Source organism: Aspergillus versicolor, assembly GCF_001890125.1.
Source record: "Aspergillus versicolor CBS 583.65 unplaced genomic scaffold ASPVEscaffold_11, whole genome shotgun sequence".
NCBI lineage: Eukaryota > Fungi > Ascomycota > Eurotiomycetes > Eurotiales > Aspergillaceae > Aspergillus > Aspergillus versicolor.
In genome coordinates, this window is record NW_024467534.1 from 1,025,593 (window position 1) to 1,051,251 (window position 25,659).

Consider the following 25,659-nt stretch of genomic DNA (forward strand, 5'->3'; position numbering starts at 1 on the left):
CGCATCACTCCCCCGAGTCCAAGGTTGGTTTCCTCTCTGCAGAACCGACGCGTCCACCAAGTCTTTCTTCCAATACACAGTTCTTGCACGACTTGTCACTTGACGCAGCAAGCATGTCATGAATTGAATTCTACAGATTACTGTAGATGAATTGAATGCTCGTCTTTATCCTACAATAAGCATGGCCGATTGGACATCTGCAGAACCCGTTTCGTCTACCCTCGCAGCGGAGCTGGCACCACATCTGTCATCCCAGGGAAACCCAGTCCATCGCTTAACAAGAGAATCCTTTGCGCAACTCCGGCAAGAGTTAGTGGAGGGGAAATACAGCCAATTAAGTCTTGATGACAGCGTTACCGATGTTAGCAGGCTCATTTGCGTTGTTCTCAAGGCAGGTCTGGAGCCGTGTACCAAGAATAAAGAACCAGGCCACGGCGACCTTAGCGGTCAACTTTCGGACTGTCTAGACATCATCCAAATAGCCGTCGAGAAAGTCCCGCAAACACTGACAGAAGTTCCCGATCCAGAAATTCTAGGGGTAAGGGCTTACGCCCCGTTATACGCTTGGCTGGTTGTTCAACTTCTTCACTTGTCTTGTACTCAAAACAATTGGACCGTTGATGAGAAAGTCACCAGGATTTTCTCGACTATAGTTCGTGCCCAATATAAACACACAAAGCTATGGTCTCCTTACCATGCTATTCCTACTTTCCTACGGGCCTGCGCAAATGGTTTGTAGAGACCCAAAATGGACGGGAACATCTGACTAACTAATCAACCTCAACAACCTCAAGAGGTCATATTTTCCTTAGAACAACTCCAATGCCAGGGACGGTGGGACATCTCTCAGTTCAAGTCGTCCTTCCCGGTACCCGAAGGACCCATCTTCGTAGTACTAGGCAAGCTCGGCCTACCTCGCAACCTATTCGAAAAAAGAGTCTATATTGGGTCATTCCAAGGAGCTGTTCTAGTAACTCTCGGCCTTCTTGATTCGTTCTTGGTTCGGTCGGATGGCCACATCGCTTTTCCCAGCAAGGCTTCGAGCATGCGGTATAATCTAGCTTGGATTCTAAGTGGTTATCGACGCATATGGAGTGTTGTATCCATTTGGCTACAGGGTACCAACCTAGATAAGATCGACTCCAAGGTCGAAATATGCTCACGCTTCTTGGAATCTATACGAACATGCTGCTTATGTGAAAACTCTTTTGAAATTGAACCAGTTTACGATTCCCTCCAAATTCTGGGCGACATATTGTCCTCAGACTGTTTGAAGCATTCCACTTCTCTTCAATCACAATTAGCCTACTTTATTGACGATTTCGTCGATTTTTCCGATTGTACGGAAAAACAGCTCAAATATGTTAGAAGAATTGCGCCACCACTGAGCGATGCGATGAAAAAAACTACTTTCAAAACCCTCGAAATTCACCTCCAGGTAGAGAACCCATAGCAAGCAGTTCAATATATTAACAAATGAAACTAACCAAGAATAAGACCGCAGTTCACAATACTCTTACCAACGCGGCGCAGGCACGGTTAAACCCAGGACCGGCGGCGTTTGCAGCCCCCAACGATGGTGTCGATGCAATGACATATTCTTTCGCTTCTAACCAAGGGCATGGGCAGTCAAGCCAGATGCCAAATGATGGCGAAGCTAGAGTAGTATCCCGGCGTCGTCGTCTCCTACAGTCGGAGACGCAATGCGGAGTTTCTGTAGCTCAGCAACTCACCTTAAGGTTACTGGAGTCCATCCGTTATGATGGCGCTGCAGACCTAGAGAGCCTTAAGCTTGCGGTTTTGTAAGTTGAGCGCAAGACCTGCAATTTTTTTCTAATTTTTTTTTTTTTTTTTTTTTTTTTTTTTTTTTTTTTTTTTCCAGACTGACATCCGTAGCAAATCTTTCCCTGCTCTTTCTGAGCAGGAAAAGTATGAATTCCTGAATGACTTAGGCCGTCTGCCCTGCGCAATCAACGAGAGCCTAACGGTGGCTATTCAAGGCGACCCAGATTCTTTGGGCAAAGAGCTGTGTCATATCTGTGATGATGAGCTCCAGAGTCCCATCCAATCTGATGTTCAGATCAACGAAATTGATGTTTTATGCCAGATGTTAGCATTTATAGTTCCTGAAATATCCCGTTCTTCGATTATCAGAGTAACTGCGATGGCTACTTTGAAGCGAACATTGATGCACACATCGAACCCCATCCACCTACAGCTGTCAGGTTCCATTTTTGGTGATTTTCTCCTGGGCTCTCTTCGAAGCTCTGTGCGAGAGCTTCGGGTTATTGCTGGGTACGTTTCTCGTAGCTAGAAACACATTTGGCGCTAATGACTCCGTAGCCATACCGTCGATTGTTTTGTACGCGATGACCTAGGCCATGAAACCCGGCGCGGTAACTTCGTTATCTTTCTGGATTGGCTAAAGAGCTTATCTGAGAAGAAAGAAACAGCATTGCATGAGACTTGCATCATGAGCTTGTGCAGATTGGCAAGGTATAATTCGAGGTTCTTGTACTGTGGCTAATATTGAGGCTAATATGCTCGAGCACTAGGTTTTCCAATGATGAAGAGATGAATATTGTTCTTCTTCGCCTCATAGAGTATCTTGGACATCCAAATCCATTTATCTGTGGGGTAGCGTACACTGAGGTATGTTAGCTCTCTGGACTTGCTTTGGTCTGTAATGGTTTCCAGGACCCAAGCGTTTCAAGAAAAACATCTAACCGAAATTAGTTATCGAAACTTGGGCAGCAACTTGCTGTCACACCCGCCGCCTTGTTCCGGCCCTTTTGGAGGACACTTTCTGTGATAGTCGTTAAAAATTTGCAGTGTCGTCCGTATATGGCGGAGCAATTGTGTGACCTACTCGGCATGACAGTTGACGATTTTCTAAGACTAACAGAAGTCTATGTTTTGCCGCATCTGGTACTCTTACGAAAAAGGGAGATTATTATTCGGATTGGAGGAACCTATAAGGATGGCAAAACCCCCTTTGATATATGCTCTGAGAAAGATAATCTTGCAGCAATACTAGCGTTTTTATTATGCCAACCCTCTCCGGATCCTCAAAAAATGATCATGTCCACATTGTCGGCCGTGGATTCCGCTTTCGACGGCCGCGTCTTGGCAGAGCTGGTGAGAATAGAGCCGATCTTAATTGCTTGCGATCTATTGAAAGGCCTTGGTGATACAGGAGAAGACAAGGGAGGAAGAGTACGTCACCCTAAGAATTAGAACCCGAGGTGATGAACAGTTTTAACAAAGGATAGTTTTACCAAGCTCTACATGTTCTGGCCTCTCTCGTGCCACGCAAGTCTTCACACACTTCAAGACAACCAAACTTGATAGGTCACTTCATTGAGGAGCATGTCCTTGGAATAATCACACAGTTTGCACATGCCATCAATGATTTTCAAATCAGACAGTCTATTGTTGAGAAGAAAAGAAATATCATGGCCATCGGGGCTATGATTAAAGTAGCCCCTGGCTATGTCAGCAGTGCTTTACCTCAGGTTTGTACACCATTTCGCTATTCCAACTCATTTGGTCGACTAAACTGAGTACCACAGATATGTGCTTGTCTGCGATCTGCATTGGAATTCAAGGACCTCTGCAACAACTCCTTTAGAGTATGGGGTGTTCTAGTAAGATCTTTGCATGAAGAGGAAGTTGAGCCCCTCCTTGACCAAACTCTTTCTATCGTGATAAAACATTGGGCCACCTTCACCGAAGACACTAGGAGATTTGCTTACCAGCTCGTCGAGCATGTCCTGGGGTTTCACAACGAACTTTTACAGGATGTTTTTGGCACCATGCCTTCATTGGCTTCAATACCCATGCTCTCCAAATTCGATACTAAAATCAACAAGATGAAAGATACTATGGATGTTCGATGCCATTTCATTGCATTTTCTCGGCGTTGTTTGAGTGAAAATGCCACAGTCGTTGAACAAGCCTTAACAGAACTTGTTTCATACCTCTCAAGGCATGAGGAGTTCCTTCATAGATCTGTCATCAGTGAGCAGCCAGATCCTGCTGTGATGCACTTGGTTAGGTCTTTACTTGACTGCTGTGTAAAGTTCAACACTACATCGGAATCCATTACCCTTCTATCCGCTCGCTGCCTTGGCCATATCGGCTGCTTAGATCCAAATCGAGTGGATTCGATCAAAGAGAAAAAAGAGATCCTCGTTCTGTCAAATTTTGGTAAAATGGAAGAGACGTTTGACTTCGTGCTTTTCTTTTTCCAACATGTGCTAGTTGATGCTTTCTTATCGGCGTCCAATACGAGGGCTCAAGGATTTCTAGCTTATGCTATGCAAAATCTACTGCGATTTTGCAATTTAAACTCCGCCGTCGCCCAGCGTTCGCGCGATGTGGCTGACGAAAAGTATCAACGATGGTTGGAGCTTCCTGAGGCCGTCCGTAACATTTTGACGCCCTTCTTGACGTCAAAATATACTGTCACCATCGGAGCCACGGGCTCCGGCTGCACCTATCCTCTATTTTCACCAGGACTGAGCCATGCAGACTGGTTGCGAAGCTTTGTTCAAAATTTACTACAAAGCGGAAATGGTGATAATGCGAGATCGGTATTTGGCGTTTGCAGTCGTATAATCAAAGGGCAAGACATTGCAATAGCATCATTCCTACTTCCATTTGCTGTCTTGAACCGTGTGGTTGGAGGAACTCAGAAAGAAAAGGATGATTTACACGGTGAGCTTATGAATATCCTAACTTATTCCCTTCCTGAAAATAGGAATGAGTTACACGAAGCCATCTTACTATGCAGCCAGGTAAGTACCACGATCTGGCGTTCTGGCAATCCGAATGATATTCACGTCTTATAGAGTGTTTTTGAAGTATTGGATTATCTTTCGAGATGGGTCCAGGGGAAAAAAAAACAGCTAGGTACCTTAAGGAACCGCGGACACCACAGAGCCTCCAAGGAGAACGACCGGGATTTATTGGTGGGCTCGTACTCTTCTCAAATCAAAGCGGTGGAATCTCTTCTGAGCTCCATGCCACCAGAAGTGATATCTAAGCGAGCTGTGGAGTGCAAGTCTTTTTCTAGGGCTCTATTTCATTGGGAACAGTATATTCGTCAATATACGAGCCAGCCTCAAAAACAACAACCCGCGAGCTTAGAACCACTTTACCGACATCTTCAGGAGATTTACAGCCAGATTGACGAGCCCGATGGTATCGAGGGAATCTCAACTCACCTACACGTTCTTGACATTGACCAGCAAGTCCTCGAACATCGAAAGGCAGGGAGATGGGCCACAGCACAAAGCTGGTATGAATTGCAACTCGAAAAAGAACCAGGTAACTTGGATGCCCAGTGGGATCTGTTTACATGCTTAAAGGAATCGGGACAACAAGGTGGTTTCATGAGTTCGTATTTCCATTGGACCTTTACTTACGTGCTTCTGCAGACGCAATTCTCACCCGTTTTGAGGTTCTCAAGCCGACTAGTTGTATGGCCAAGTTTCTTCCTTTCGCAGTCGAGGCATCTTGGGTAACCGGGAAATGGGATAAGATGCACAGCTATCTCGAGCTTTGTGCGCGAAAGACAGCAGATTTTAACATAGGTATTGGTCTGGCTTTAGATGCTTTCCGTCAGGGCGAGAGACAGCAGTTTGGCAAACTTATCGATGGGTTACGATTGAGTGTCGCTAAGGCTCTTACAACAAACTCCGTTACATCCTTACAATCATGTCACGATAGTATGCTCAGATTGCACGCACTGACAGAGGTTGAGTCTGTTATATTGGCGAGAGATGCGCACCAAAATCCGGATTCACGCACGGATCTACGGAATTCTTTAGATCGTCGGTTAGACGTTCTAGGGGGGTATTTATCTGACAAACAATATCTTCTCGGGCTAAGGAGAGCTGCCATGGAGTTGAGGTGAGCTATCCAGGTGAAAGTTAAATACGTCGCGCTAATACAGCAACAGTGGTACTTTCGTTGACTCTGACATAGCCGCTGCGTGGCTGACGAGTGCTCGATTGTTGAGGAGAGGCAATTTTGGCAATCAAGCATATCAGTCCATGCTTAATGCTGCTCATTTAAAAGACCGCTCTGCCACTATCGAACACGCGAGACTACTCTGGAAAGACGGTCATCACCGGAAGGCCATACAGATTTTAGAGGGCGCAATAGCTGCGAATGAATTTGCTTCGACCGCATCTAATCCTGACAATCCAAATCCACAATCCGCTATCTCCAGTCATGAGAATCACCAAAATCTACTCGCTGCTAGGGTATGTCGCAAACCGGAAGCATCCACTACTCTTCAATTGTTTGTCTAATTTTATTTAGGCACACCTATTATTAGCGAAATGGACCGATAGAGCAGGACAAACCCAGTCGGATATTATAGTGCAAAGGTATCGCGAGGCCATCAAGCTACATTCAAGGTAAGTAAAGCCTTTTTGCTAGTATTCATTTTGTCTTATGGACTTCAGATGGGAAAAGGCCCATTATTATCTTGGAAAGCACTACAACAAGATCTTGGACTCGGAGAAATTGAAGCTGCCAGGGAAGGAGGCACAAATATAGTAAGTTGCTTGTAACAAGGTATAAAACAGGGGGGAGCTGACGCTAATTGTCATAGTTTGAGCGGTGAAGCGTCAAAACTGGTCGTTGACAACTACCTTCGGTCATTGGCACACGGGAATAAGTACGTTTTCCAGTCACTACCCAAAGTCCTGACTCTTTGGCTGGAACATGCTTCTGCTGTCGAACAGCCATTTGATCCGAAAAGGGGTGATAATGCGTGGGTGTTCATTCAAAGTTGCCTCCCTCCTTGAGCCTCTCTGTTAATTGTCTCAAAGGGACTTCCAAGCGCACACGCTAAATCAACGAAAAAAGAGCCTGGATGACATGCACTCGCAGTTGAAAAAATATGTCAATAGGATGCCAGCTGCCTTGGTTAGTCTGGGTCTGAAGTATGTCAGGTTCGCAGCTGACTGCTTCCAGCTTTTTACAATCCTACCCCAAGTCGTCGCACGAATCTGCCACCCAGCCCCTACAGTCTGTACTCTGTTGACTAGAATCGTGGCAAAGGCAGTGAATGCTTTCCCCCAGCAAGGACTATGGACTGTTCTGGCCGTTGTCAAGTCATCCTCCAAGGACCGAGCGTCAAGAGGTTTTACTTGCCTCCAAAAAATAACCGTGAGTTGCAGTCACAAATATTTGTCCGAATGCAGCCCAGGCTAAAGTAATAACAGGACGTCAACAAGAAATTGAAGACCGAGGCAAGCATTGACATCCGCGGAATGATTAGCCAAGGCCAAAAATTCTCAGATGAGCTGTTACGGTTGTGTGTAGCCAAGATCGAGAATAAAATTTCTCGGATAAACCTTGCGCGACATGTCAACTTCAACCATAAAGTAACGCCATGTCGACTCGTCGTTCCCTTCCAGGCAATGCTTACCCCAAGCTTACCGGGTAGTCATGATTCAGAGTATCTAAAGGGCTTCAGGGCCTTTCCTCGAGATTCTACCACTATCGAAGGTATGGAATTACGCATATCAATACGCCTGATCTAACTATCGAAGGGGTCCTTGACGATGCTCAAATTCTTAGCTCTCTCCAAAAGCCTCGTAAAATTGGCATCCGAGGGTCTGACGGGAGGGTATACAATATCCTGTGTAAACCAAAAGATGACCTTCGTAAGGACCAACGCTTGATGGAGTTCAATAATATGATCAACAGATTCCTAAAGAAGGACGTGGAATCCAGCAAAAGGCGCATGTGTAAGTGTGCCGCGCACATATTTCCCCTCACTTTCACTCACCTATAGAAGATATCAAAACATACGCCGTTACGCCGTTAAATGAAGAATGCGGGCTTATTGAGTGGGTGGACAACCTAAGAACCTTGAGGGATCTAGTCACAAAGTCACTTAGGGAGAGGGGAATTACGCCAAATGTATGGCTTATCGCCAGGATTTTGTTTTTCCAAAAAATACGCCCTTTCAATCATCCGTTCCGAAGACAAACTGACGGCCGGTTCATTAGTACGAGGAGATACGCCATTATCTTACTGAAGCATGCTCGGACCCATCCAAAGTCTCATTATTCACAGACAAGATTCTAGCAGCGTGAGTACTAGCAATCTCCTGGTATTTGTCAGCCACTGAGTGCGATGCAGATTCCCGCCTGTTTTGCATGAATGGTTCGTGGAGATGTTTCCCGAGACGGGTGCCTGGTTTGCCGCAAGACTTCGATATACTCGGTCCTGTGCTGTTATGTCGATGGTTGGTTATGTCTTAGGGTTCGTCAATCACATATAGTCGACCGTGCTCTGCTAAATGACCTAATACCGTAGGCTGGGAGACCGACATGGCGAAAACATACTCTTCGAGGAAGGCACCGGCGGTGTTCTCCATGTCGATTTCAACTGTCTTTTCGACAAGGTGAGTTGTATCAAGCTTTACCCGCGGGGCATTCAACTAACCTCATGCATACAGGGCTTGACGTTTGATAAGCCAGAGTTGGTTCCGTTTCGGTTGACCCAGAATATGATTGACGCATTTGGGGCTTATGGATATAATGGTCTGTTTGTGCCATCACAAAGATGTTTGTGGTTGGTTAACAATCTAATAGGTCCATTCCGGAAAACTTGTGAACTAAGTCTCGATCTTCTGCGGCAGAATGAAGATGCACTCATGACCATACTTGAAACGTTCTTGCACGACCCAACAACTGATTTTATTGGAAAAAAGGTACATGTCCCGGTCCTCAAGCAGAAATAGCGGGCTGACACTAAAATCATCAACTAAGCGCCGAACTCATGCAAACGTCCCGGATACCCCTGCTGGCGTCCTAGAAAACGTTCGTAACAAACTGCGTGGCCTTCTTCCAGGGGAATCAGTTCCGTTATCGGTGGACGGTCACGTCGACGAGCTCATCATCCAGGCAACTGATACTCAAAATCTCGCCGCAATGTACATTGGCTGGTGCTCTTTCTTCTAGCATAGGTAACGCAGCTCCGTAATCCGTGGGCCCAATGACTGAACACTATTCATCACCGACCGGAATAGATTATCAAATGGGGATCTACCCCGAGTCCGACAAGCAAGGGTTAGTAAGGTAAACCCATTCGTCCAATCAATAATGATATTGGAGGTAGCTTTCCTACCATGATGCGAACGTAAATCCTTACGTAATGCTGCCATAGTTTACCTCCTTAACGGACCATTTTAATTGCGCCCCCTATCTCTACTGTGGGCCCGGCTTCTACTACGACTGCTGTAATCGTAGCTACTGTAGCTTGGGCTGCGGCGTCTGCCTCGTCGTGGGCTGTCTTTCTGTGCACCTACCCTTTTCCTATGAGGGGATCCCGATGGGGAACGTGAAGAAAACGAACGAGGGCCTTGAGGAGATCGAGACCGAGAAAGGGAAAGTGATCGGGGTCGATATAAGTCGTGCCCTTCCATGGGCCGAGCTCGACCATACGCCCGCGGAGGGGAAGCTCGTTGCTGGTATGGCGAATGGCGAGGAGAACGGTTGTCCGCATGTCGCCCTGGAGGATGTCTCTGACGTCCGTGTTTCCCCCTCGTACTTAAAACCCGGGGGGGTGAACGGGAGAATGCTCTTTTTGGTAGTACGATAGACACATTCAATACCGCCCCGTCCAGCTGGGCTTCATGCATATGTGCAATGGCGGCTTCTGCGTCTGCGGGATCGTGGTAGAGAATATACGCCGTACCCCTGTTTGCCATAACTACCAATTGGCATGTTAGCGGAGCTCAGTAAAAATAGGTGCATGGGCATACAGGTATGGTTCATGGGAAGATCGACGCTCTGAATCTCCCCGAAACTCCCGAATATCTCCAATATATGTGGTTCCGTCACATTCTTCGTCAGTTTTTCCACGACAATCTATTCATTGTTTTTCTTGGCATCAGATTCAATTGTCTGAGTGTCAAAACGTTGGAGTGACGTGGGTTCAAACCTTTGAGCTTCCTTGTGTGTACTTAGGAGAGCTCGGACTCCGACTGTAGCTCCGGCCTCTATACGATCGAGAAGACGGACGGTGACTCGAGCTTCGACTTCGGTTCCGGCTCCGACCCACCCGTGTCCGCGACCTTGAGCGGCTCGCAAACTGGTGTCCGTTGCGAGCGCCGACACTATCTGACATAGGGCTTCGAGATGGCCCTCTGGACCTCGACTCGGATCGTGGAGAAACAGAGCGCCTAGGTTGGTGGTTATGGGACGATTCTCTATGCATGGTGTACAAAAGGAACTTGTCCTGGGATGCAAAAGAGTTGAGTTTTGCGATGTGTGATGTGCAGTCCTGCGAAGGCGTATGTCAACCGGTGAAAGAGTCCCCGGGAAATAGAATATTTCCGTGACAATAGCTAACACTCAGAGGATAATGGTGGTCGTTTATTTTTTTGGCGTATTAAAGGATGCCGAGCCCCATTTTAAAAGAGACAGAGGTATGGTTCTTAATGTATGTACGGAAGTTGGAATCTTCTCAGAAGATGTGAACTCTCCCCACAAATGAGATTGTCCTAACCACAATAGGTTAGGCGCATATTAACCCTTCGACTGCATCGACTGCAAGCTTGCGTCCATAGCTGACTTCAATGTCGGTCCGCCATAAATCGACAGATACAACTCTGGGCTGATGTTCTTTGTGATGTCGTCTTGGCGGGATATGTGGTTCTTGGAGGTTGCAATTACTGTACAAAGCGAACAGCCATAATAACATGGTATCATACCTGCTAGTTACCAGGAATTATATCTTATTAATATTCACTTAACATCCAGCGAGTCTCCCCATTGCTCATACTCCAAGATGACATCTTCAGTAATTTGTCTTTTGACTTGTTCCAGGGCGTACTCGAAATGTATCCAGCGGATGTTTTGCTCCTGGCCGCTCTCGTCCTCCTCATCTAGCACAGCATCACCGGCAGTTTCGCAAATGCTCACAATCTCTGCACCAGTATATCCCTCAGTTCTCAAGGCTAGGTCCCCTAACCCTACTTCAGGGTGAATCACAGACTTGCTGCACCAGATACTTATGATCTCTTTCCGCGCTTCAAGGTCGGGGGGGCCAATATATAGTATATTATCCAGGCGTCCTGGACGCATCAATGCTGGATCGAGCACTTCTGGCTTATTTGTTGCCGCAACAACAAGAACACTCCTAAGCTCCTCAATACCGTCCATTTCGTTAAGTAGAGTCGTGAGCACATTTACACCACCTTGAGACGCATTTCCACGCCTCGAGGCGATGGCATCAATTTCATCAAAAAAGATAATGCTGGGCCTAGCAGAGCGTGCCTTCCTGAAAACCTCGCGCAATGCTCTTTCTGATTCACCGACATACATGCTCAAAATTTCTGCACCTTTAACGGCCATGAAATTCAATCCTGCTTCGGTAGCCAGGGCTTTGACGGTCAAGGTTTTGGAGCATCCTGGAGGTCCATAAAGAAGAATTCCCTTTTTGCTCTTTACATTCAGCCTTTTCATTCGCTCGGGGAACTAGACCAGTCAGCAACTTTAGCCGCAGCATAGAAAGCAAAAATTAAAATTAAAATGCCCACCTTTAACGGTCGCTCAACAGCCTTTTGAAGTCGTCTTTTGATATCATGTTGACCCCCGATATCCGACCACCTTACTTTTGGTGTCTCCAGGAACACTTCCCTCATCGCAGTCGGCCGTGTCTCCTGGAGCGCTGCCATAATATCACCCTCCTCGATTGTGAGCTCGACGACCGGGTCCCCACAAATTCGTAGCCCTCGAAGCTCATCTGATATTGTCTCCTCGGTATTCAAACGGTTATCCGCAAGATCATGGATCTGCCTTTTCCGGGCTTTGCGACAGACAAGCTGCAACAGGGCATATAGATCAGCTCCAACATACCCGTGCGTTTTCTCCGCGATGAGCTCAATGAGCCTGTCATTCAGGGCAGGAGACGGGCCGCCACATATTGCAGTCACTATTTCACGTCGATCGTGCGCTGTAGGGATTTGTAGCTCAATTTCACTTGCTAGTCGATGAGGCGTTCGTAATGCATCGTCGACATCATTGGGGTGGCGAGTAGCACCGACTACTAGAACGCGAGCCGATTTTGCAAAGTCTATGCACTCACACAATACCAGTGCTAAGGAGGACGAGTCGACCGATATCTTTTTGGGTGCAACGAATTCAAGCTGATCTATCATCACAACGCTAGGCTGGTAGCGAACCGCCTCTTGAAATATGTTGCGCACCCTATTCTCCCCATCACCGACGTTTCTATTAAAAACTGGGCCAAGGTCAAATGTTCTTCGCCATCCCGCTTGTCGTATCTGGGCCAACAACGTTGTTTTGCCTGTTCCCTTCGGACCATATAAAAGAATACCCCTGCTATATTCATAGAATGATGGCATAACCAGCTTGTCAGAGCCCAGATAGAAATCAGCAAGGTTCTCATTAATGGATTGAATCTGTTGACCCATCCCTCCAAGGCCAATCGGGAGAACTTGGAGGTGAGTAGTTAAACTCTCATCGATGCCTTCCTCCAATTCATCGATCAAAACCTTGGAAGCCTCTGTGAACCTAAATATAGTACTATCATGGCCCTGCGTCACTGACCGGATATTCGAGATCTGAAAGCTTCTTCTCTGACCTCTGAGATCCAAATCAAACATCAATCCAACCGCCAGGGCTTCGCACTTTGAGAGAGGAAGCTCCAAAGCCCATGCCCAATGATTCCTATCAGAGGGATAAATCGGACCATATTTCTCTGTCCTATCAGCGTCCGAGCAGTCGATCAACGAAACGGAGTCCACGTCTACCAGAGGCTCGTCCACCCTTACTATTGAGACCTGATCACCGAGTTTGACCCTATAACAGTCCTGAAGAGTTCTCGAGGTCTGTACAACCGATTTTCCGATGCTTTCGGCAGAATTCCATGCTATGGCCTGTTTGGATGACCCGCCGGGAAGTAGTAGGCGACAGACGTCGCCGGCCTTCAGTTTGAGACTCGCCAAAGATGTAGTGGACAAATATACTCGAAATGCATCGCGATGGTCGTTCCTTACTTGCTTCGGTAGCGGTCGTATGGTGAAATCGCGGTTCTCTGGCATATTGCAGATGCGCATACGGTGTTCAAGGTGAATAAAAAATTTTGCGCACTTTACTGGGTATATAGAACTGGGAACACCTCTTGTTTAGTAATCTGTAGTCATGTCTTTAGAAGGTTTTTGCGCGTAAACTTGCGATATTCCTCGTGAAGACTTCTCTGCTCTAGAGGTTCTTCGGAATGCATAATATCCAAGTACATACAGCTAGCTTATCGGAGGGAAAGAGGGGCCATGCGCAAAACGTAATGCTTCTTCATAGGCTAAAGGCGAGCTAGATATTCGTCGATCAGAGACAGGTCCGTTAGGAATAAAATTTCATCTGACCTTTTCTTTTACTTTCAATCCTTTGCTTCACCAAAATTTGCTAATCCTCGTTTAGAGGGAAAGAAGGCATGAGTTGTACGGCGGGGAAATTTTTTATCGTTCATGGATAAGGCGGCCGGCCCAGTTTGACTAGTCCTATTCTAGTCTAGTTATCCAAAACCCCTGGGAGGTTTCTCAGATTCCCGGGCATCCCCAGGCCTCCATCAACTTTGCCAGGCGGTTGGTTCGGTGGCTCTAGAGGTAGCCGTGGGCAGTGGCTATCCGATTCCACGAGAGCTAAATATTCATTTATGTATATAAAGGTTGCGAGGCTGCTGTCAAAATTAAACAGAACACTACCATAAAAGGAGCAGAGGGGCCATCATATCCTTCATACTTTATCCATATAGTATATTTCAACAACAACCATTAGTTAAGTTACCCGACAAGGGCGCGATCTCGTAGTTTACCGGATGGGGTGGTTAGTTACCAAAGGTCTTTAAACTATCGATTCCTCTTCAAAATTATCCTAAAGACACTCCTTTTTCCGGGGCTGAAAGTACTCGATATTCCGCAGTCAGCTACTTAACTGATACAACTAGTTCACTACTTCCCACAGAATTAACCCATGTTCTCTCTGCACATACCCTCATTAGGAGCTTTCACAGGTTCCTTTCATGCCACCCAAACTCAACCTTGAATATACAATGTACACGGGGAAATTGGGGACACATACAGGACATACCTGCGCCATATTTATTATTAGTTATGGTAGGAGACACCATCACATGAAACTGTCCGTCTCGTATGTAAGTCATGATAGATCAATCAATTAACGCCGCCACAGAAATTCAGAGTAATGGAACAAAAATGGTAATCCTCGGACAATTATAGATATACACACATAATAGGTCCAGACAACAAGGTGTGAGTGCACACGCCACAGCGAAGTTTGAGGCTGGCAGGACCATCTGAGTTGGCGTGGAAGCCCCTCCAGAAATACCAGGAAATGGAGAGGGGGCAACCAAACGGCAAGCCATTCAACAACATTTTCCACCACTGTTGCTGCTCAAAGCCGAGCTTTGGTTGTCTATGCTAACACCTTGAGGGCCAGTTTGTTCGGATTTTGAAGTGTCCATTCCCTTTTTGATGTCGGATGCAAGGTTGTAAAAGGCATTCTCGATGTTGATGTTGTTCTTGGCTGAGACCTCAAGGAAAGGTATCCCCAATTCATCCGCAAGCTGCTGGCCCTGCTCCGTTGTCACAGCCCGTTTCTCTTCCCAGTCGCATTTGTTTCCAATAAGAATCTTATGCACACCCTCACTGGCATGTTGCTCGACATTTGAGAACCATGTCCGGATGTCTATGGAATTGACTAGAATTAGCGACCAGTATGCAAGGAAACACGGTCCGGGCTAACGCTTACTCTGGAATGAACGTTCATCGGTGACATCATAAACAAGGAGGATTCCCATTGCACCTCTGTAGTAAGCCGTTGTGATTGTTCTGAAGCGCTCCTGTCCGGCCGTATCCCATATTTGGAGTTTTACCCGTTTTCCATCTAGTTCAATGGTGCGAATTTTGAAGTCAATGCCAATAGTAGTGATAAACGACGGCGTGAATGAATCCTCGCTGAAGCGCAGAAGGCAACACGATTTTCCAACACCAGAGTCCCCGATCAGCAGTAATTTGATCTGCGACAAGGTGGTCTGAGCATAGGTCTTCATAGCGATTCAACTGCACTTACCAGGAAGTCATAGTTTCTAGTGCCGGCCATCGTGGGAAAGATCTCGTCGGGGGATCCGTATAGGACGCACAAAATTCTAGGTCTGGTCGATGCCTTGCTGATGCTGACGAATGTGCGTACTTAAATTGAGAGACTTCCCCTCCTTTCCCGCTTATCTCGAGTCCCTATCGATGCTTCAGCCTTTGTGTTTTTTTGCAGGTAGTCACGTTGTAATAAGTCCACTCGTAACTCCCGCGGAACTGAAGAATCGTTGCTTCGAACGGCGGGGATGGACTTTGCCGAGATATGTGAGATAGTTGGAGGCGCCAGGGGAGGGAAATGTGCCAGCTTGAGGGATAAGACAACAAGTGTCAAGTGTGCTAAGACTCCAAACTTTCAAGCACAAATCGCAAGCAGGTCCTAAGTATATTTTATGAAGACACGCCCAATGTCTCTGTTTTTGATGGAAGGGGCTGCCGGTATATGTGTGCCTGTGGAAAATGTATTGTTGGTGAGGTGTGTTGCTAGGGATGGCAGTGGTTCTCCGTAATACCACCACGGTGCCTCGTACTCTAGATTCGGTATAGTTTCCGTCACCAACGAATTGCTCACCTCTCGGGTTATTACGTATTAGATAATACGGAGTAAATTGTTTCCTTCCCCCAATCGCCATATTACGTATTGGAAGTCCTCGTCCTGAGGAGGTACCACCGACAAATTGCGTCGAGTCGCAGGAAAGTACTACCTTAGCCAACAATAACAATTATTAATCTTCGTTTCTTTGCAGTGAGGCCCAAGGCACTGCCCACAGACTCGATTGTCTTTGGCTTGATGAAACAATATGCCCTATTCAAACTCCTCAGTGCTAGCTAGTTTCATCGAAATGCGTCCCAAGATTAAGGTGCCTCGGTACTAAGCAGGTAGGAAGAGTAATATTCATTAGCCAGCTTATTTTCACCTTATCTTAAGCATACTCTACCTCCAGAACCCATCTTCAATTTACACGCTTAACTAGACATGCTACAAGAACTCATCAGCTAAACGAAAGCACTGCAGAATACATGTATACCATAATGCTGTGAATATGAGGATAACATTTCTACTTTATAAGGACTATTCTATCAGCACATTTTCGGGGGGGATGGGGGGTAGGGTAAGCGTAGCATCCCAAATATTAGAACGTGAGAAAGTAGAAGCACCTTGGTCGTTCCTAAGTCCACCTTGAGTAGGTCCAAGCCATCCTTTCAACTATTTGGAGCTGCCTGTGGTGTCGATTCTCGTTAACCAGGTCACTGGTGTCCTCCTTAAATGCACGAAGATCCTCTCCTTTAAGTATAACCTGGGCTTTATTAAGGAGTGATTCAACATTGCATAGCAGTAAACCGTGATCTCTATACGTGAGACGCCCGCCTGCCGTGGGACTAGACGTTGAAAGTATTCGATGGAGTTTCCTTGGATGTATGTCAGCTAATTCTCACAACAGGCAGACTGTCTGTTACCGCAAAGCATATCGTAAGTTGTCCTGTTTTTTGCCCAACCTGAAGCCTCTCCTACTACCAAGAAACCCAAAAAGCCAACGCATTGAAGCATACGATATAAGGAGTCCGGGGGTCAGACCAACAAAGCTACAGTACGTCAGCCTTGATTTTTTGATACTTGAGAATGGGAAAAGGCGAGTCGGGGTGCATACCCGAAAACAAGCTCCTGGCTTTTGAGTAAAGCGTCGATGCCACTCATAGCTACCTCGACGTCTACTTTAGTTTTCTGGATCTGAATCAAGAGAGCGCGAACTAGATCCCCCCGAACAGTACCCACAAAAGGAGTCCGCAGGTCTTTCTCGTAGGCTCTCAGCACTGGCGTCAAGTCGCCTTCTCTGACTTTATCCGCAATAAAATCTGTTGGCTCAGCAGGGTCGCTGTGCTCACCACGATCGAGCACAAAGTCAACTACCATTCTTTCAAGACTTGCTCGATCCGCTTCCAGACTGCTCTTGCTCATCAGAGCGATATCGCTCTTTTCATCGTGTCGTATGGTCCGAATAAGCTTCCATGTCGGGCTGACAACCCAATTCTTCCAGAAATCGAGGGTGGTGGCCCCAAAGTTCGAAATCGATTCAACCAAAACAGGGCCGACGTCCCTCGCGATTTTCAACGACGTAGTTGTTGAAACCAGTGCCAGGGAAATTGGCAGCCAATACCGAACTGCGGCTGATGGGCGTCCAAGTTCAACGATACACCCTGTTGAGATTTGCTTATGCCTAGGAAGAAGATCTGTAAGAATGTAGATTAGTTCACGAAGGGTGCCTTGTGCGTCGAGGTCGATTCCAGAGTTGTATTTTTCCCATCGAGATGGGTCGTCACCAATCCCAACAAGTTTATTCGCATGCTCGCAAATCCCATTCTCGTCCCCAGCTGTCTGCAGAAGAGATTTCAGAATACCGACACTGGCCTGCACTGCTTGGGACAAGTCCCCATTGATAGAACTGCCCGTAGAGCCGTCCTGAAATCCATCGATACTACCAGCTTTGTAAATACCCTCTCCGAATGATAGACACTCTCCGATCAGAAGTCCAACCGAGCTTGCGTTAAAGTCTCTCATTACTTTTAATTTCCGCTTTCTCCGTTGTATCTCTAACTTCGATTCATTTAAAGACCAAAATAACCCAACTTGGAAGGTGCAAGGTCGTAAAGAAGTGCATCGTTGGGCCGAATTGTAGAATTGAACCCATAAACTAGAGCTAGGTCTTGTCCTAGCAGCAATATATTCCGCGAGGTGCTTGGAGGCTGCACTGCTGCTGTCGTTGTGTCCAGGTTCCATGTTCCTTCGCCATATTTTAAGAGGGAATGTCTGGATGGTGAAAAGACTTAGGCCCCACTCAGACTCTAAAACGTCGTCCCAGTATCGTATTTCTTCGTTGAGCAGGTGAAAGTTATCAGAAAAAACCTTTGATACCACAGCAATTGTCTGTATGGACGCTTTCGCGCTCACTAACCACGAGAGGTTCGACAGCTGATAGCTCAAGACATCCGATTCTGAGGTTACGTCAAGGGATGCACGAAGACGGTCGCAAGACTTGGAAATCACATTCACGAGGCTATCGCTCTGAAGGTGACCGTTGCTTTTCGAGTCGACGGAGAGCTGGGAAATGATGCTTTTGAGGGCAGCGAGGCGCTCAATAGGATAGTCAATCCGCCCATTGGGATCACGAATGTCGAGATTGTCATCGATTCGCTGGTAAATTTCTCCTAGCTGCGCCTCAAGACTAGAGAATTTACTGCAAAGCACTATATGTATCAGCTTCACCTTTGCATTTTTCGTATGTTGGCCTTTCTCGACTTGCCTTTGAAAAGCTGACATTGTCTGCGTCCAGAGGAGCTGTATGTGATGCAGGTCTGCTAGATATTGTAGTATTGTTCCATCAAAATATACTAGAATCCCATGTGGCATGCAGTTATATATCGTATCATGCCTGCAGTTGTTACCATGACATCACGGTCCAATACTCGGGATGTGGATGGAATGTTGGGTGGGGCCATCATGATGAGGTTAGAACCTTGGCCGGCACTTTGCGAGGGTGGATGTACAGTCAAACGTACCCAGGTACAAACGACAGAGTGGTTCCGTCAAGGCTTTATAAAATCCTCGGAGTCCAAGAGGTAATCTACTTTGTCTTCTGTTTATTTCCTGTAGGCACCGCCTACTAAAGAGTGCGAAGTTAATAACAGTCCCGACTTCGCTAGTTAGTTAACTAGACTAGGCAACATCTCCCCTCATAAAATACTTCACTTCAAGTCAGTGAGTCACATAAACCCAAATCTACAGTTATTGACTAGTTAAGTAGGTGGTTCGCATTAACTAGGTAAGTATGCCACTTGTAGTCAACTGGTGACAAAGCTGAAACTGTTCACACCATTAAAAATCAAGACAGGAATACAGACAACATTCCACTGGTCTGGGTAATGTGATCCAACATGGGTAAGCTTTGACCAGTTAAATCCCGATTAACCTTGTAGGAGTCCACACCGTCCATAGACATCTAGATACCCTGTAAGCTGCACAAAGGTATTCGAAAATTACAATAATCAATAATTTATTATGTGTTATCCAATATCCAGGCCCCAGAATCACGTGGACGGCACTGGCTAAGATTTCTTGAATAATAATACCCGGCTCCCAGTTGGTTAAACAGACTAACGGGAGTCTCGAGTGATCTGGTCACCAATGTGTTCTTGACGAATGCCCTTAACCGGTCAACCCAAGCCTTTCCACTTTCCAGGGTCTAACCACCTCCTGGTTTGGAGACTCCTGCGAAAACGCTGTGCTGGAACGGTGGATAGCGGGTGTGTGTACGGAGTAAGTTGATCACTTCTGAACAGAGGTGAGAAGCGAGTCCACAAAGCCGCGAGCGAAAAACCACAACCAAGGCCTCAGTCCAAAAGGAAACGGAGGGCGAAATCAGCAGCATACACCTCCTGTGTCTAAGTTCATTGTAATTGTAATCCAGAGAATGGCTTGTGCCAGACACATGACTTGCTACAGTACTCGAATAGGATGGAAGGAGCTGCCCCGTGCCTGTGCGGCAGATACACCGTACAGTTCTAATTTCGAACCGAACAAAAATATGGGGGGAATGGAACTCGGTGCATCCGGGTGGGGAACAATCGTCGGCCTTGATCGGCTCGCCGGTGGTGCCAGAGGCTCCAAGGGGGGAATTGTTCAAACCAACCGTGCCTGGTCGCGCCACTCGGAACCCAGGTCGCAAAAATCACGCGGTTCCAGGAGAAATTATTCCTGTTAAGTTGCCCGCCCTGAACACAAAAAAAAACATACCCCTTAAACACCCTTCCTATCTTCTTTGACCTGTCTTCACCTAACACATATCAATTTTGAACAACATATTTGACAACTTCCAGAGGTTGTGTCATCCTTACTGGGGAATACGGGATTACCAGTCCACCATGAATTCCATGTAAGTAGCCTCGAAAGCAGAGAATTTTCCGTTCATGTCAGTTCTCAGGTCCCGCGGTGCTAATCAAAAATAGGAATTCGACTTTTTCGACGACCACGCCGGAAAGCTACTGGGATTACTATAATGACATTGCCGGGTATGGTTCTCAGCTGAATGTTGCCGAGCGCCTCTGGGCAGCCTGGTACGCTTGGATGCAAAATGATGTCCTGGCGACCGGTATCATGTCCTTCGTCATGCACGAAGTGGTCTATTTTGGGCGGTCTCTACCTTGGATCCTGATCGATACGCTTGGGTTCTTCAAGAACTACAAGATTCAAAGCGTAAGTCATTGTCCAGTATCCTCATGTAATTGTTTGTACTCATCCGGTCAGAGCAAGATTCCTTCTTTACGGGAACAGTGGGACTGTGCCAGATTTGTCCTTTTGAGCCACTTCACCGTGGAATTGCCGCAAATTTGGTCAGTCACCCCAGCGATTCCACTCACAATCGGGTTTGTTCTAATACACCAGAATTTCGTTTAGGCTGTTCCATCCAATGGCCCAATTCTTTGGCCTTTCTACGTCTGTTCCATTCCCTTCGATCTGGACCATGGCATACCAGATCGCGATTTTTTTCGTCATGGAAGACACGTGGCATTATTTCTCTCACCGTGCTCTGCACTGGGGTCCGCTCTATAAGGCTATTCACAAGATCCATCATCAGTACTCTGCTCCGTTCGGTATGGCCGCGGAGTATGCATCACCTATCGAGGTCATGATCCTTGGATTCGGTACAGTCGGGTGTCCAATCCTCTGGTGCGCAGCCACTGGGGATCTGCACATCTTCACAATGTATGTTTGGATTGTACTTCGACTATTTCAGGCAATCGATGCACACAGCGGATATGAATTTCCATGGAGTCTGCACCATTTCCTACCTTTTTGGGCTGGCGCAGATCATCATGATCTCCATCACGAAAAGTTTGTCGGAAACTACTCGAGTAGCTTCAGGTGGTGGGACTACGTCTTGGACACGGAATATAGCCCCGAGGCTATCAAGCGTAGAAGGGAGCACAAGGCAGGGAACATCTCGAAGAAGGTACAATAATAATGTCCAAGCTTCAATTTGCGATATATTTCGATTCTCTGGTTGATGATGTTGGGCGGGATTGGGTATGGTCCGGACGGCGATCCATGCTGACCACCTAGGGATCTTGAAGCTAGCATATGCCCATACAGAACCACTGTAGTCATTTTGGTTCAGGCATCTTTTTTTATGATATTGAGTAATATGTAATAAATATATAATTTTATGTTAAAATGTTATACGCCGTCATCTGTGGATGCTATACAAGCGTGCCTGAGACATATCATGGTGGCCAAGCGGCCACTATATAATATATAGATATATATTATACTACTAGTTCTTGGCTAGAGGAACTAGTAATTAGTTTTATTAAATATAAATCTATTTTCTATTAACTATATATTATATCTCTATAATCTTTAGAGAGCTATTATATTAATATATTATATCTCTATAATCTTTAGAGAGCTATTATATTAATATATTATATCTCTATAATCTTTAGAGAGCTATTATATTAATATTACAGTCTTATATAAAAGTTTAGCTATACTAAGTCTTACTCTTATACTGTAAGAATCTATCTCACCTATTAGGACCCATTGTCACAGCCTGTTAGTTATATAATATAATTATATAATTATTTAGTATATATCTATATTTAATTATATTAAATATTCTAAGTATATTTTTTTACGTTTTTATTATTATTTAACTTATTTATCTCTTACTTTTTAGTAGTAATTATATATAAAAAATAAATTAAAATAAAAAAAGTTTTAGTTATAGATTTAAAAATATTAGTAATTTTAAATTTATCTAGTAACTAGTTTCTATAATTTAAATTAATAAAAATTAATATATAAAATAAAGATATATAAAATTTAATTAATTTTAACTAATTAATTAAATTAATTATATCTAAAAATTCTAGATATTTATAAGTTTTAAATATTAAAATAGAGATTTAATTAATAATAATTCTAAATTTTAATAAATAAATTTTTCTTTATTATTATTAATATAAATATAACATTAATAAAAAGATATGATTATATAAATAAGGATTTAATCTTTATTTTATTCATTATATACAATTTTACTATATATTCATATAATAATTAATTCTTGACTACAAAATAGTCTATTAAAGCCTAAATTTATTATAAACTAAATCAGTATTGATTAATAAAGTATAAACATAAGATATTATAAACAAATAGTAATAAAATAGAGTTTAGATATTAAAATATCATATTAAAATATATATTTGAAATTAAGAAAATATTTATTCTAAAGCTCTAGTATAAGACACTCTATAGAACCCTCTACCTGCTCATGAGAAACAGGGCTGAGTTAGCCTCTAGTTTACTTAATATATAAGAGAAACTCTTTACTTTATAAATTATAAAGAGAGAATACTAAAAACTTTTATATTAATTTATTAATAATTTTTATTTCTTAGAATATACTAATTATAATCTTTACATACCTCTTATTAGGTATATTACACCCTTTCACACTATTTACAACAACCTCTAAGCCTAAGGACCTTATATCTAGAACTTAATATTAACAAAATAAATTTATTAATTAAATAAAGCTTTATATAACTTTCTAGAATTAATTTATTAAATATAATTACATTTTATAATTTTATAATAAATTAAATTAAATAAAAAAATAAATAAAACTAGTAGATACTATTATTTTTATAATATCATAAAATAATTTTAAGATTATATTAAATTATTTTTAAAAATAGTTTATCTCTAAAAACTATAAATATAACATTTATAAATAAAATAATTAATAAAAACTCTAGAAAATATCTGTATAAATTAAATCTAAATAATAATTTTTATAAATAATTTTAAAAAAAAATTATTAGAATAGTTATTTAATTTAAAATATTAAAATAATTTAAATAAGCTATTTAAATTTTAGAATTTAAAATAGTTCATAATATAGTTATTGAAAATTTAAAAATCTAGCTACACCATAATAATTATTTAAATAAAGTAAAGTAAGATAATAATAAATATATTATAATAAAGGTAAATAATTAGGTAAGATTATAAATATAAAGAATTTTAAGAATATAATAATCTTATTGACTATAGTTTATTATAGTTAAATATATATTGTAAGGCTTAGAGCTAAGCTTAATAAATAAATAGGTAAAATATTAAATATTATAATTAGGATTATAGAATAGTTTAAACTTAATAATAGCTTTTTTAACACTAGTAAATTCTTATTTTAAATTTATTAATTATATTTAGAGTTATAGCCTAATAATTATATATAATATTTAATAAAGAGCGTGTACTTTTAACTATATAGATAAATATAATAATTAAGTATTTATTTAATTTTATAATAATTAAGATTCTTAAGAAAGTAAATATCTAAAATAATAAAAATTTTTATCTTTTTATATTTATAAGAATTAGGACTATTAGATATAGATTTAAATTATATAATAAAAATAACTAGATATATATTCTATAGATTAAATAAACTAGATAGCTTATAAATAAGATATCTAATATAATAGATAATAGTAAAGAGTCTAGTATAATAAGATTCTAATTTTAAAATAATATTAATAATAATAGATAAATTATATTTTTTTGTGAGGCCGTAATACTAATATAGCGGTTCTCTAGGGATTATAGAGACGTGATATATAGTTAGTAGAGGGTAGATCTATATTTAAATAAACTAATCACTGGCTCTCCTAGCTGAGAACCAGCGGTGTAATATATGTCTATATATTATGTGGTGGCTGCTTGGCCGCTGCAGTACGCCTCAGGCATGCTTGTATAGCGTCCGCAGGTGGCAGCGCATAACATTTTTATATAAATATATATAGACCTGATTTCTAGAATTAAATAAAATAATTATATAATAATTATTATAAATTCTTGTTATTTAGATACTAATAAATTTATATATTTTTTAATATTAAAATAAGAACTAAAATCTTATTTGAAGAATTAATAAAGTATATACTAAAAGATATATAAATTACTATTAAATAATAAATAATAAGATATTTTATTAGTTATAATATTATAGAAACTATTAATTATAGAGATTATACTAGATAGAAAACTTAGCTATATATAATAGCTAGAAATATAACTATAATAAAATATTATTTTAATAACTTAGATAATTTATTTATATTAGTTATTAGTTTAAAAATAATATATAATTATATAATACTAGATTATATTAGTATAAAAATAAAGATTTAATTATAATTAAAGATAATATAATAAAATATAATATAATAAAATATACTTTAATTATAAAATTATAGGTATTATATTATTAAATAACTTTATTATTTAACATTAAAAATAATTTAAGTAAAAAATAAACTAATATACTTTATAAATTTATTAATAGTAATAAATAAAATATTAAATCTAGTTTTATTTTTATAAGTAGTATAAGAAGGTTTATTAGTATTATAAATATTTAAAGATAAAATAATAATAAAATCTATAGTAATTATATTAAAAAATATAGAAATAGTATTAATTAACTAGAAATTACTATAAAATTTATATTTTTATTTAATATTTATATTATATAAAAGTAATATATAATATAATGGTTTAGAAATTTTTAATCTTTATAAATAATAAGATCTCTTATATTATATATATATATATATTAAAGTCTTAATAACTATATTAATTATAAATCTTTTTAAAAAAATTTATAGACTATAAAATAGAGAATAAGTTTAAATTATTATAGGTATTAGCTAATATAAATTAATTAATAATTAAAATTTTTAATAATAATAAATTAAAATAAAAATTATTTTAAATACTAATAGTTAATAAATAATTAGTATAAATAATTATAAAATATTTTAATATAGTATTAAACTTTATAGATAATGTATATAAAATAAGAGACTTTAAATTTAATTAACTAGTAGCTATACTTAATACTAGTAAATAAATAGCTTAAAAATAGAATAGATAGTACTCTTATTTATTTTAAAAAAGAGTAATTAATATAGTTATTTTTAGTATAGTAAACTATAACTTTATATATATATATAATATAAAAAGTATTAGGATTAATATAGAATTACTTTCTAGAATTAAAATATATATAAAAAATTAAAGATTTTAGAACCTATTCTATAAATTTAAAAATAAAAATAATTTAGTAGTAGTAAGTTTAATAATAATAGTATATTTTATATATTTCTAATAAGTATAGCCTTTTAATAGACTAGCTTTTGGAAGCTTAGTTTTTATAATTATAGAGATTTACTTTATATAATATAATATTTAATTTAATAATAAAACCGTGAGGCTGTAATACTAATATAGCGGCTCTCTAGGGATTATAGAGATATAATATATAGTTAGTAGAAGATAGATTTATATTTAATAGAACTAGTTACTAGTTCCCCTAGCTAAGAACCAGTAGTATATTATATATCTATATATTATGTGGTGGCTG

At 41.5% G+C, this 25,659-nt stretch overlaps 7 protein-coding genes across 7 annotated transcripts; 3 read left to right on the forward strand and 4 right to left on the reverse strand.

Annotated features, from left to right (window-relative positions):
* The first annotated feature begins 175 nt into the window (after nt 1–175).
* On the forward strand, nt 176–9,248 carry atrA (protein kinase MEC1). The gene is made up of 26 exons (XM_040809335.1): nt 176–731; nt 795–1,438; nt 1,498–1,802; nt 1,897–2,295; nt 2,344–2,496; nt 2,556–2,652; nt 2,737–3,216; nt 3,273–3,515; nt 3,573–4,799; nt 4,854–5,388; nt 5,442–5,916; nt 5,966–6,272; nt 6,331–6,428; nt 6,477–6,569; nt 6,626–6,787; nt 6,846–6,942; nt 6,991–7,185; nt 7,242–7,527; nt 7,572–7,769; nt 7,820–7,944; nt 8,034–8,116; nt 8,167–8,289; nt 8,344–8,431; nt 8,486–8,570; nt 8,622–8,740; nt 8,799–9,248. Exons 1-26 carry the CDS (start codon nt 182–184, stop codon nt 8,988–8,990), a joined length of 7,359 nt encoding a protein of 2,452 aa, XP_040672644.1. The 5' UTR covers nt 176–181; the 3' UTR covers nt 8,991–9,248.
* ASPVEDRAFT_342283 (uncharacterized protein) lies at nt 8,994–9,886 on the reverse strand. The gene is made up of 2 exons (XM_040810836.1): nt 9,794–9,886; nt 8,994–9,741 (listed from the first exon to the last, which is right to left on the reverse strand). The coding sequence occupies exons 1-2, from the start codon at nt 9,804–9,806 to the stop codon at nt 9,218–9,220; spliced, it is 537 nt and encodes a 178-aa protein (XP_040672645.1). The 5' UTR covers nt 9,807–9,886; the 3' UTR covers nt 8,994–9,217.
* An 892-nt stretch (nt 9,887–10,778) lies between these two features.
* ASPVEDRAFT_33145 (putative AAA family ATPase) lies at nt 10,779–13,099 on the reverse strand (the record flags this gene model as incomplete). Its single annotated transcript, XM_040810694.1, has 2 exons — nt 10,779–11,510; nt 11,573–13,099. The coding sequence occupies 2 exons, from the start codon at nt 13,097–13,099 to the stop codon at nt 10,779–10,781; spliced, it is 2,259 nt and encodes a 752-aa protein (XP_040672646.1).
* Nucleotides 13,100–14,439: 1,340 nt separating this feature from the next.
* srgA (Rab family GTPase srgA) lies at nt 14,440–15,176 on the reverse strand (the record flags this gene model as incomplete). The annotated part of the gene is made up of 3 exons (XM_040807698.1): nt 14,440–14,762; nt 14,826–15,093; nt 15,147–15,176. The coding sequence occupies 3 exons, from the start codon at nt 15,174–15,176 to the stop codon at nt 14,440–14,442; spliced, it is 621 nt and encodes a 206-aa protein (XP_040672647.1).
* A 1,327-nt stretch (nt 15,177–16,503) lies between these two features.
* On the reverse strand, nt 16,504–18,788 carry ASPVEDRAFT_46249 (NCA2 family protein). Its single transcript, XM_040813506.1, has 3 exons — nt 18,466–18,788; nt 16,816–18,399; nt 16,504–16,750 (listed from the first exon to the last, which is right to left on the reverse strand). Exons 1-3 carry the CDS (start codon nt 18,480–18,482, stop codon nt 16,621–16,623), a joined length of 1,731 nt encoding a protein of 576 aa, XP_040672648.1. The 5' UTR covers nt 18,483–18,788; the 3' UTR covers nt 16,504–16,620.
* Nucleotides 18,789–20,322: 1,534 nt separating this feature from the next.
* ASPVEDRAFT_46250 (uncharacterized protein) lies at nt 20,323–20,706 on the forward strand. Its single transcript, XM_040813507.1, has one exon. The coding sequence runs from the start codon at nt 20,328–20,330 to the stop codon at nt 20,613–20,615; it is 288 nt and encodes a 95-aa protein (XP_040672649.1). The 5' UTR covers nt 20,323–20,327; the 3' UTR covers nt 20,616–20,706.
* On the forward strand, nt 20,615–21,419 carry ASPVEDRAFT_46252 (sterol desaturase family protein). The gene has a single exon (XM_040813508.1). It carries the CDS (start codon nt 20,629–20,631, stop codon nt 21,178–21,180), a length of 552 nt encoding a protein of 183 aa, XP_040672650.1. The 5' UTR covers nt 20,615–20,628; the 3' UTR covers nt 21,181–21,419.
* Nucleotides 21,420–25,659: the final 4,240 nt, after the last annotated feature.

Excerpts from the sequence above, each read along its gene's own strand:
- atrA (XM_040809335.1), top strand. The coding sequence starts at position 182 with ATGGCCGATTGGACATCTGCAGAACCCGTTTCGTCTACCCTCGCAGCG. Across the intron at positions 3,516-3,572 it reads TCAGCAGTGCTTTACCTCAG|ATATGTGCTTGTCTGCGATC; the intron begins GTTTGTACACCA and ends TGAGTACCACAG. Across the intron at positions 6,788-6,845 it reads CCGAAAAGGGGTGATAATGC|GGACTTCCAAGCGCACACGC; the intron begins GTGGGTGTTCAT and ends ATTGTCTCAAAG.
- ASPVEDRAFT_46249 (XM_040813506.1), bottom strand. Across the intron at positions 16,751-16,815 it reads AGCCAGGAGCTTGTTTTCGG|CTTTGTTGGTCTGACCCCCG; the intron begins GTATGCACCCCG and ends GACGTACTGTAG.
- ASPVEDRAFT_46250 (XM_040813507.1), top strand. The coding sequence starts at position 20,328 with ATGCACGAAGTGGTCTATTTTGGGCGGTCTCTACCTTGGATCCTGATC.
- ASPVEDRAFT_46252 (XM_040813508.1), top strand. The coding sequence starts at position 20,629 with ATGGCCCAATTCTTTGGCCTTTCTACGTCTGTTCCATTCCCTTCGATC.